The sequence below is a fragment of the Protopterus annectens genome, chromosome 11.part0 (assembly GCF_019279795.1).
Source record: "Protopterus annectens isolate FY-2018-M chromosome 11.part0, PAN1.0, whole genome shotgun sequence".
NCBI classification, from domain to species: domain Eukaryota; kingdom Metazoa; phylum Chordata; order Ceratodontiformes; family Protopteridae; genus Protopterus; species Protopterus annectens.
The window spans coordinates 1,035,199,689-1,035,212,267 of NC_056745.1; the positions used below are offsets into that span (position 1 = coordinate 1,035,199,689).

Genomic DNA, 12,579 nt, shown 5'->3' on the forward strand with positions numbered 1-12,579 from the left:
GTACTATTTAAGCAGTTGGGGAGTGTGCAGGAACAAGGGAGGATTGTTTACTACAAAATTATTATGTAGGAGTATTTGTAATTTAAAGCAGACCATAGACAAAGAATTAAGTGCTTTCATTCATTTACTATTTTAAAATACGAACTTCATCAGAAACGTCATTTAAGTGTACATTCTAGACAGCGCAAACAACATGTGGAAGTTTAAAGCTACTGTAGACTGTACTGTCTGTAGTTTTAAACTTCCACAGGTTGTTTGCACTCTAGAGTGTACATTTAAATGAAGTTTCTGATGATGTTTGTGTTTTAAAATGGTAAAAAAAAAATCAAGTGCTTAATTTTTAGTCTGTGGTCTGATTTCTTCTGACCGAGGTTTTTATTGTTTTATGTAGTCACTGTGTTTACCTCTTCAATTTCTTATAGAATTTGTAATTTTATATTTTATCTAATAGTCATTCTCAAAATTTTCCAATTGTGCAGTTTGATTTTTTTTTCTCTTTTTCTGCTAAAGGTATGTGGTTCACAGACCAGTGATGATCCTTGTAAAGTTAGATAGTAGTGAAAATGAGATTGGAGAAGTAGTACGTCAGTCAGGCAGTGAGTGGAGTATGCCAAAAATATTATATTAGTTTATGGCTTTTTAGGCAATGTTATCTTTGTTGAATGCACTCATACTTCAACACATCTTGGCTGTTGCCTTTCATTCTCTAGCCTTTTCCACTTGAAGGTTTTCTTTTCTCCAGTCAAGAATTCTGTCATTTTTTTTGCCTTTATAAAAGTGACTGTACATTCTCAGAGCTTTCAGCTTTTCCTGATCCTTTCAGGGAATTGTCTGTTCTTAATTTTCGTCATGCCAATGATTTTATATTTCTCATTGTATAAACTGGGAGCACAAGTCTACTGTTCTCCCTGTTTTTCCAGGTTGAGGGTTCTACCTTATCCTCCCTAGGATGAATCATGGGTGTATAACTGCAGTTAAATTGCTCAGGCTAACTGTAGCTTGTGCCTTAGACTAGAACCTGACTTGCTCTTTCTGGACACTCCTCCCTCATCCAGTTATGCTAAAAGTGTTCAGAGCTGCAGATAGGAGAGAACACATACCCGGTATTCATAAGAGCAAATTCTTCAGTATAGCATATTCTAGAAGCCTGCCTGCTTTGTTTCCTTAACCCCCACTACCACCATCGCCAATGTCTCTTCATTTATCCATTAGTCATGTTATACTGATCTATAAACTTCATTCTAGCAGGTATTCTGCCTCATAGTTTCCACAGGTTCCATGCCAGAAGAGCATTTTCCTCTAAGAAAACCACAGCATCAGTCATATGCTGTAGAGGGTCTTTTCCTGTATTCACTTTACTGGATTGAATCTCTCTGGAAGTTGCTCTTGCCTTTCAAATGCCAGTAATTCTTTTCATGCCAGTGTCTTGGAAGACAAAACTTGTTCCCCTGAAAAAGATTCAGCTGTGCAGGGACTAGAATTTGTTAGTCTTTAATGCCCATTCGCGCTCATTTATTTTTTTAGACAGGCTATATTATGGTAATACCTTCTGTCACATCACTGTCATCTGTTCTACGAGTTCTCAGAAATCAAACCTTGAGTCTTCTCAGTGATACCTGCCCTTGTTTATCTTCATTGCTTAATTTAATGTGTTCCTTCTGTCTTCTCACTCCTTTTTCTCCAATTTGTTTCATTTTTAATGTTTTTATGCCTTCTCACTTCTGTGCAGCTTTTTTTTTTTTTTTTTGTTATGAAGCTTTTCTTTTTTGATAAGCACATGCAACATTCTGGATTCACCAAACACAATTCTTGCTTGCAGAGGTTTCAATGACCTCTGTTTTGCATATTTTATCGAACTCTCCAAGAAGCCACACTGATGTTTATATTTCGTTATACTGATTATGCAAATGTTATGTTGCTTACATAACAGAACACATCTGTATTCAAAATTTATTTATTTTATTGTTTTTCTATGGCATATTTTAAATTACCAGGTTTAAAGTAAAGTATATTAAATGGACTGCATTTTCCTAGATGGGTAGGTAGTTTGTCTGATGGTGTGGGTAGACTGACTTCCAAATTGCTTATTGTTGGAGGGGCATATTTGGATGACAAAGGCTTAAAAATAATTAGGTTACAAACTCAGTTTAATGGTGTATTACCTATGCACACAATATAGTGCAGTATGTCAGAACACAATAGTGGAAACTTGTCATGTTGCATATACTTGATTTCCACAAACCAAGGCCTGGATTTGAAAACGCAGAATGATGACTTCCTTCCTTTATCAGATATAAACTGTTTGCTTATTATATTGTCTGTGTGGCTGTTCTAAGCTTTATTTCTTTTACAGCTTTGCTTGCAACAGAGATATTTCTGCTGTGTTGAACTTTTATTAGGTTAAACTTGTTGCATTTCTTAAATTGAAATATTTTGGAAAAGCCCCAGAAGTGCATGGCACCTAATAATTCTTTTGCATGAGAAGATTGTTTTCTTCTTTGCATTTATAACAAGATTGTTCTAGCTGCTGATGGGCTCCAGCTACCTGACGCACCAGAACTTGCTTTCTTGAGCTTTGAGTTAACCCTGCTGCATTGTACCGCAAGCTGTCTTCAGTTTTTTTTTTCACGCTTCCCTACTGAATAGAGCAGATACAGCAATTCATCATAGGTGTGCAGAAAGTGCTGACAGCAAGAGAGAACCTCTTGAATGCCAAATCGGATTAAGAATTTTCATTCCTGATTCGTATGTATCTAAAATGGGATATTCGCTCTGCTCTTAAAGAATGTCAGAAGGGTTTTTCTCATTTGTTTTGTTCTACAGCAAGAAAACAGGTAAAATAAAAAAAAGTAATTCTTGTTGCTGAATGTGGTAACATTCTGTTTTCAGTGGAAATGTGAGACTGCAAATAAGGATTTTGTTTTGCAGAGCATCTCATTTTGAATTAATTTAAATCGTAAGAAGACTGTGATAGCTGAATCTTTTTGTGAAAAAAAATATTTGCTACATGATTTTTATTTTGATTAGGCTTAATCTGATTTGGTCTTTTTTTTTTAATAAACAGGGTATCCAAGAAGATCACACGGATGCTTTTAGATGTGGCTAACAAAATTGATGCTAGCTTTATCTTAAGTGCTTTGCTTTTTTATTATTTAAGCAGTTGACATGGCATGTAGGTAACAGATCATTTATAACCTTTCTGTCTTTTAACTAGGCTGGTCCAGGGACCCTTAACATGGCTTCAGGAGTACCGGATTATAACAGAACAGAGTCTGACAGATTGAATGAGATCAAAGGACATCTAGAAATTGCCTTACTAGAAAAGCACTTTTTACGTAAGTGTCGAGCAGTTTTTTTTTCCTTCTACCACTGAAGACTACCTAAGCATATGACATCCTTGTTCCCTGCTGTTCTCCACATGACAGTTCCTTGTCGCAATATAGCGTTACTCTTCATTAGAGGAAACAAGTCATTCTTTTTGTAACAACTTAATTTTATTGTGTGTAGTTGCTATAAAAGGCAGGTAAAATTCTGACAGATTTAAAAGGCAACTTGTGCATAATGCAGAGAATAAAGTGCAAAGTTTTATGATGTCTTTTTTTTGAGATGTGTATGCAGAAATTATTTCTGTAGTTGATAACGGTACTCTTGAGATGGCAGTCTGTAATCTCATGGGTGTTTGAACAGAGACTGCATACAGCTAGCTATACTGCATGTTTGTGTGTATTTACTCTACAAGGAAGGAATGCATTTAAGGCTTTTAAGACAGTTTAGTGTTTTCAGTATGGGTATTTTTGGTATCTTTTGATTTTAGTGAATGTACCAATTAGATGCAATTTTGCACGATAAATACATTTTCTGATTTTTGGACCAAATAAGGTTTAAATGAAGTGAGCACTTTAGCGATTGCATCAGTGACTTTAGTCTCTTCTGTTGATGTGGATTTTGTGAGTCATTGTATTGTATTTTTTGATTAGATTTTGAGGATATAAACACCAACTAACCATGAATGGAGATAGGAAATGCAAGTGGTGTTGTAACTACGTCAATAGAAAGGCACATTGACTTCTAACAGTTCCGGAGGACAGGATGGCATGTGCTTTTTAAAATGAAAAAACATTCAAAAGTTGTATGATTGAGATTAGCAGGAAAAGAAAAGGATACCTGTTAATTGTTATTCTTTATTATGTATGTCTGTTGTAGCAGGTCAGAGCTGAAAACACTATCGAGGGCAGAATATGTTGTGTTGTCTTGCTTTTAAAAGCATTCTGTCATATTGTTTTTTCTTGCTGTGACCTTCAGGCAGTGGCAACTCTGCTGGAGTTATTTTGCTGCCATCTATGAAAGATTTGATGATAATATTCTTGACTTTTGCTATTTTTCTTATTGTCAGAATGTCATTTTGGGCTACAGTCTTTTTGAAACTAGATTGTAGGAAAACAGTCAAAGAAGGTGCGCATAAATGTAAGCATCAGGTTGTTGGATCTGCTTATGATGCATTTGGTTGTGTTTTGTGGTAAATACAAATAGTTTAAAGAAGGGAATAGAGCAGAATGCCGCCTTCTAGAAAAGTGATGATGATCCTTCTCCTCGGAGTCCAGTTCTCACTGTTCTAGCAGATTTCTTTCACTGATGTCATTAGTCTCCTTTCTGTATCACCTAAAGACTACTTGTAGAGCAGAATATGACCTGCATCTCTGTAGGGTAACCCCTTGTTTGATTTGTGTCCGTGTGATTCATGATGCTTTAATTGTATGCCCAGTTGTGAACAAAAAATACTCCAGTCTGTTACCCACTAGTTGGGTTTATTTCAAATCACCTGTTCTTTATATGTTAAAAATGGAAAATGTGTATATAGAAAATACAGCAAACTTTCAGTTAACCGGCACCTATGGGGACTGGTAGATGCCAGATAACTCTAGTTTCTGGGTTGCTTGAGAGTTGCTATTAAAAATAGGCCTGCCTAATATTGTACCCTATACTGTTTGTTTGGTTTGACTTGTTCTCAGGGTGGGAGAGAGGGGATTTATTCCTATCTTCCTTTTTAAAACTCAAAAAACATAAGGTATGTTTCTATGGGAAAAGCATAAAGTGCAACATATGAAAATTGCACCGTATTTCTTAGATTTCATTTTGCTGGTTGCTTGGGTTCTGGTTAACTGAGAGTTTACTGTATACACACACACATATGTGTGTGTGTGTGTGTGTGTGTATATATATATATATATATATATATATATATATATATACACACACACACACACACACACACACACACACACGAAGGCATGCCCGTTTATGCATGTCTTTCGAACGCCCACCCAACCACAGGGAGGACATACAGACTCCACACAGAAGGCACTCTCCGCACTCCAGCCGAGAATTGAATGGGAGAACCTCTTGCTATGAGGCAGCAATGCTACCGCTGATAATGCTGGGTGTCAGGGGAGCCTTTGTCAGTGGATCTTTGGCTTGAGCTTGTCGGTGTTGATCCTGCCTTGTTTAGGGATGTCCATCCATTGCCATGATTGACCTTTTAGTATTTGGGGACAGTGCCCATGTGGATCCTTAGTCCTCTTTTCTGGGGTCATGTGTATGGGACTATGGGAGAGGGGCATTTTTACTTCTTGGTCTTGCCTGCTGTGACTATTGCCTTGACCTTTGGTACAAAGTCTTCTGGCTCAGGGAACAGCTTTAGCATTTTCACCAGTATCATTGCACTGGCTATCTTGCATGTACCTTCCCCAACTTCTGCAGTTATGTTGTTTCCTCCACAACACACTTCCCCTTCAGCAGAGTGGTGGATCAGAGGCCATCTGCAGGGGCCCCTTCCTCTTTTGGCCAAGTTTGCTGCTCTTCCTCACTAGACCAGTCACCTCTGAGATATAGCACAAAATAAAAGTGTTAGAGGAAATGTACTGTCAAGAATCACCCACACCAGACATACAGACAGCCATGAAACCGACCAGACGTCTCTCCCTATAACCATAAGTTTGGGAGGGAGATTAGAGAGGATGAAGGAAAAGGCAGGATGGATCACTACTCCCTCTACCAAGCATATCCTGATGAAGATCTTTCTATGTCTAATCTCTCATCTGAAAGGTGGTTTGACTGGTGGTCAAAACTGCTTAGCAAGCTCCAGATGTTGTGGCATCTATCTTGAAGAGATCTGACAAGATTTTGTAACTTCCTAGGGACTGAACAAGTTGATCATGGACTCCTCAGGTTGACTTCTGTGTTGCTGGGACTACTCGCAAGAAGGATTCATCAGTGTGTCATGCATTGGACAGACCAGAGAAGTGAGTTTATGTATCTCCCATTCATTTCCTATTTTCATCAAGTAGGTAGATTTTTCTGTTTAACCTTTTAAGACTTACCTAAAGGGTATTTATCTTTTATGACCCCCCCCCCCCCCCGCCCAAAGTATCTTCTTCCTCCATGAGACTTTTACATTGGAAAAGGTAACACTTCTGCCCTTTAAACTTACTGCTACTGCACGTTTGAAGTTTATAACTTGGAAAATTATTTGTGGTTGCCATCAACATGCCATTTACAGGCCCTTAAGCCTGTGAAATCAGTCTTAGCTAAACAGTTAATCTGTTTTCTTCCCAAGTCATTCTGACAGTGGGAGACACATTTTGCATTTTACAAGCAAATCAGATTTTCTAGCCAGCTTTTGAAAATGTCTATGAATTATGCACATATCTCAAGATGGTGGCTGTGTGTGTGTGCCTACCAGCAAACGTTTGGTCTATACATCTGTCTTTGTCAACAGCCCAAAGTTAGATTTATTATTGGTTTATTGAACATTAATTTTTGGTTGTAGTTATTTGCATGAAGACTCTATAATTTTTGAAATTAACAGCCCATGATGCCAGTGTCTGTGTCTTTGTCACCAGAGCTTTATTACTTTGTTGCAGTTTGTACTTTTATTGAAGCTTTTACATCCTCCTTTTGTTAATTGTAATCACCATCTTCTTGTGTTCTTTGTTTTGTATCTGTTGCCTGAGGGCATTTGGATTGGACTGAAGATGCCAAGCACTAGTGTTTCACAGAAGTGGTTTGGTTATCCTGGAAGTTTGTTTACTATTTTTCTGCATCTTTCTGTTTTTAGCATTCCTGGAATACTTATACCGATCTCTAGCTTCTGCAGCTACAGGTTTGTATCATTTGATGTACTGCTAACACTAATGAGAGGACATCAAAGTTACTTTTCATCTCCCCATGCCCTGAGAATGGAGTTTGAGTGTGACTGTTTTAATTGTTCCTAGAGGATAGTATTGTTGGTTGAATTGTTACCATTCATGGGAAGACCGTGAAGTTTCTCCTTATTTTGTTGTCTTTCTGAAATGGGCCATTCAATTTGTGGTTGATGTCCTTCAAGAATGCAACTGCAGTCATAACATATGGGTTGTCCTGCCTCAGGCAGCCCTCGGTCGGCCGGATTCCAAAGTCTGGGTCCGGCGTCGGCTGGTGTCGCCTCCTCTCCGACGTCAGAACGGCTGGAGTATAAAGGCATCGGCTGACGCCATCTTCTTCAGTCTTCCTTGCCACGCGGTGCCCGAAGCAGAAGCAGTTCGCAAGTGCCGGTCGGTCAGCTCCTGTGTTTTAAGTACCGAAGTCATCTAAAAGCTAAGTACCCCATTGGGGAACATTTTTTCTTGCCTCAGCCGATGTCAGAACAAATTGAGAAAGTTAATAATTGTTTGTCTTGTGGTAAACAAATACCTCATAAGGACTTCCATTCTTATTGCCTCCCTTGCCTGGGCCCAGACCACAACGTCTCGGCCTGTGCTGCCTGTGCTTGCTTTAATAAGCGCACTCTCAGGCGCCGGGCAGAATTTGCCAAAGACTTTTTCGGTGAATCTTTCGCTTATATCATGCCGTCGGAACAACCGACAACTCAATCTACCAAAAAACTAAAGGACTGGGACCGACATCCTCGGCCCGCGTCCTCCACCGATACTCCTCCTAAACCCTCCGCGAGTGTTTTGGTCCCTTCAGAAGCAGTAATTCAACCGCTCCAGGACAACGACACAGCGTTAACACGTCCTTCAGTCTTGGAGTCTACACCGGTGCCGGTTGTTGATTTTCCTCCAGAAACCGAAGTTCTGGATCTACCTGACACCATCCCTGTGGACAAGGTTACTCCTGCACGTGGGGCAGCTAGGCCTCCTGTATCCATGTCCATCAAGGCCTTTGCACGTGCTAAGGCCGCCAGCCAGGCCAAGGCCCATCCTAAGCCTACTGCCCAGGCCCCTTCTTCTGATAAACACATCATGTCTCTTGTTGCAGATCTTATTTCTCTTATCAGGGGATCTGAGCCTCATCCAGACAGAGGTTCTCAGCCGCCTGCAGAGAAAAGGCCCAGACCTGAGCAGGCCGACAACCTCTCTTCAGATGAAGCCTCTGGGGATTCTGAGCATTCAGATACCCAAGAAGAATCCTTCCAGGCCTATGAGGACTCTGATGCTGAGGAATCTATTCCCTCTGCCTCTCCTCCAGAGGATTTCTCTTTCGGTGAAGTCCTACACTCTATGAGGGAGCATTTTAAATGGCAGTGTCAGGAATTCTCTGATTCCAGGAAAAGGCTACGTACCTTCCTCAAGCTACCCCAGCACAGACCTTTAGCTATCCCTCCAGTTATGGATGTCCTGGATGATGTCTTCTCCGACTCCAGTGCTAACCCTGATTCTCTCCCTCCTGCTCCTGTCAAGCCAGACAGATATTATAGGGTCCCTGACACCCACAAACATCTCTTTAAGGTCCATTCTGTGGATCTAGAAACTATTTCACAGGGCCCCAAGGGAGTGGCTACTTCCACAGCCAAGAATCCACTGCTAGCAGATATGGAAGCTAGGTCCCTGGAGAGATGGGGTAAAAAAGTTTATACCTCTACCACCCTGGCCATGAGGTCACTTAACTGCCTTTTTCATATGTTTCAGTACCAGGATTTTTTACTGGATGATTTACAGAAAAAGCTAGCCTCTCCTGAGCCTATTGATAGAAAAGCATTGCAGGATCTAGTACATAACACTCAGCAGGTTAGCAATCATTTTCTTCAGTGTGGTTATGATGCATTGGAGGCTTCATGTAGGGCAGCTATGACTGGGGCTGTTATACGTAGACATGCTTGGTTAAAAGAACAGCCACTGCCAGACCATGTTAAAGTAAAGTTACTTGATGCACCTCTGGAGAAACAGAAGCTTTTTGGTGCTAATGCACAAGATGTGTTAAAGTCCATTGAGGAAAAAGCTAAATCAGTACAGACAGTCAAAGATTTCCTCCAGGTTCAGCCACCCAGATTCAGCAGGAATTGGCCTTCAAAGAATTGGTCCTTTCCAGACACTGACAAGTTTCAAAGGGGAAAAAACAGGCATGCCCGAGGTAGAGGACAATACCGAGGCTCCTACAGGGGCCGCCAATGGCAACCACCAAATCAAAGAAGTGGCGCAGGCAGTCCAGCTGCACCACAAGGACAACCACAATGACTTGACTTTCATACCGCCAACAAAGGCTCAAAGAGAAGCACCTTTGGGTGGAAAATTATCCTTATTCTCAAAAAACTGGCATATCTTAACCAAGGACAACTGGATTCTGGATTTAATAGACAAAGGTTACAGATTCCACTTCCATGCTTTACCAATAAGACAAGGCATGCCAAACCTGCCACTTCATCAAAGGGCAGAGGCACTCACTCAAGTTTCAAAGCTGTTAAATATAAAAGCAATAGAAAAGGTCCCGCCACAGGAACAAGGCCAGGGATTTTATTCAAGACTGTTCCTTGTTCCAAGAAAGGAAAACAAATGGAGGCCTATACTGGACTTGTCTACTCTAAATACTTATCTCATTGTGCCAAAGTTCAAAATGCTGATGTTGCAGCAACTCCTTCCCATGCTGGGGAAGGGGTCTTGGCTGGTCACTCTGGACCTCAAGGAGGCATACCTGCATGTCCCAATCAGACAAAACTGCAGAAGATACCTCAGATTTCTTGCAGGGACAGAGCATTATCAATTCTCAGCATTGCCGTTTGGCTTATCTACTGCGCCCAGAGTGTTCACGAAATGCCTGGCATCAGTAGTGGCACACTGCAGACTCCAGGGGATTCAAATATACCCCTACCTGGATAACTGCCTCATACAAGCAGACAACAAACAAACCTTGATAGCAAACTTGGACTATGTCATTCAATTACTACAGGCCTTGGGATACACAGTCAACATTCAGAAATCAAGACTTCTGCCATCCCAACAAATTATTTTCCTAGGAGCCAAACTGGACACAAAAACACAAATGGCTTATCTCACAGAGGAAAAACAACAGCAGTTACCAGAGTACTTCAAAGGCCTAGCAAAGCTCTCCCAGCTGACTGCAAGGAAAATCCTGCAGGCCCTGGGGTTCATGGCATCTTGCATTCTTCTAATACCTTTGGCAAGACTTCATATGAGAAAGCTGCAATGGTACTTAAAAAGCTTATGGTCCCAACACAGCCAAAGCCTAGAGGACGTAATCCCACTCATTCCATGTCTGCAAAGAGAATTTTTGTAGTGGGCTCAAGCAAGTCAGTTAAACAAAGGCATGTCTTTCAACAAACCTCAAGCAGGCCAAATGATTACAACAGACGCCTCAGACCATGGATGGGGGGCGCACATGGAGGGCAGATGCATTCAAGGTCAATGGACACCAAGGGAAAGGCATCTGCACATAAACCAAAAAGAGATGTTGGCAGTGATGCATGCAATCGAGACTTTCGAAAAATCACTTCAACAAGGACATTTGCTAATAAGGACAGACAACACCACTGTTATGTGGTATATAAACAAGCAGGGAGGCACTCATTCTTATCCCCTCTGCAGACTAACAATGATTCTCTGGGAAAAATCCCTAAGTCTGAAGATACATTTGCAATCCCAGTTTGTGCCAGGCAAGGACAATGTACTGGCGGACAAGCTGAGCAGAAATTTCTTGGATCCACACGAATGGATGCTGCATCCTCACATTTTCTCACAAATAACAAGGACATGGGGAAGACCGGACATAGATCTCTTTGCTTCTCACATGAATCATCACCTGGAAAAGTTCTGTACAAGGACCCACCATCCTCTAGCCTGGAAAATGGATGCTCTCTCCTTCAGCTGGAATTCCCTAACAATTTATGCATTCCCTCCTCTACCACTGCTGACCAAGGTGATACTGAAGATCAAAGCAGAACAACCAACAGGCATTTTGATAGCTCCAGACTGGCCAAGGCAGCACTGGTACCCATTGCTGTTGAGCATAACTCGGACCAAGCCGTGGCCTCTGCCCCTATGGCCTCTGCTTCTAACACAACACAATTACAGGACTGTTCATCAAAACCTGAAAACATTGCACCTGACAGCCTGGAGGTTACCATAACTCCTTCCGATATCTCTCTTTCCAAAAAAGTTCAAGATATCTTACTGGAAGCACGCAGACCTTCCACCAGAAAAACCTATTCAGCCAAGTGGAAGAGATTCCTCATCTGGAATGCTAACAGGGGTCAGGATACAACAGTATTGAGTATACCTCAGATATTGGAATACTTGGCAGAAATGTTTCATACTGGGCTCTCATATTCTTCCATAAAGATTCATGCCTCAGCAATCTCAGCAAAATACAATTGTGATCCACCTGTGTTTTCACATCCTTTGCTAAGACAGTTCCTAAGCGGGATAAAGAATATCAAACCTCCCAGGAAGCCACCAGTACCTGCATGGGACCTCAATTTCATCTTGGAAAAATTAACTCTTCCTCCCTTTGAACCAGCAGCAACTTCAGAAATGCAATTCCTCTCATGGAAAATGGTTTTCCTATTGGCAATCACATCAGCAAGAAGAGTCTCTGAGATACAGGCACTCATGGCAGTACCTCCTTTTCTCATTTTTCATCAGGACAGAGTCTCTCTAAGAACCAGTCCTTCATTCATGCCAAAAGTAATTTCCAGGGTGTCTCTAAATCAAGCCATTCACCTGCCTACTTTCTTCCCCAATCCTCAAAACAGGGGGGAAGCACTGCTGCATACTTTGGACATACACAGACAACTACACTACTACTTGGACAGAACTAAGGCCACCAGAAAGTCTGACCAACTGCTTGTAGCCTATGCTGCTGGAGTACAAGGAAAAGCAATCTCCAAACAAACAATTTCCAAATGGATCGGACACTGCATCAGATTCTGCTATTCTTTTCATGGAAAAGGTGTGCCAGCCAATATTACGCCACACTCCACCAGAGCTATAGCCACATCCACAGCTTTCCTAAGAGGAGTGGCTACAAAGGACATTCTAGAGGCTGCTACATGGAGCTCCGTGCATACATTTACCAAGCACTACAACCTGCCTTTATACTCCAGATCCCGAGCAGGCTTTGCTTCGGCAGTCCTGCAGGGCATTTTAGCTGCACCATCACTTTCTTAGTTCCAACCACCCCCAGCTTGGCTATGGTATTCAACCCATATGTTATGACTGCAGTTGCATTCTTGAAGGACATTGTACAGTTTTGTACCTAGCATAAATGTAGATGTCCGATAGATATGCAACTGCAGTCGGATTTTCCCAC

The 12,579-nt window shown here is 41.3% G+C and overlaps 1 protein-coding gene across 3 annotated transcripts in view; it reads left to right on the forward strand.

Moving 5' to 3' along the window:
- GRAMD4 (GRAM domain containing 4) overlaps positions 1-12,579 on the forward strand; it is a 2,037,033-nt gene that overhangs the window by 1,036,376 nt on the left and 988,078 nt on the right. For 2 of the 3 annotated variants that reach the window (XM_044088380.1, XM_044088381.1), the window contains exon 3: positions 3,215-3,335. In XM_044088380.1, the coding sequence (XP_043944315.1) occupies positions 3,215-3,335 (121 nt within the window). Of the gene's footprint in view, positions 1-2,678; positions 2,835-3,214; positions 3,336-12,579 lie in introns of those variants that run through there. The other variant, XM_044088383.1, reaches the window with a different exon arrangement.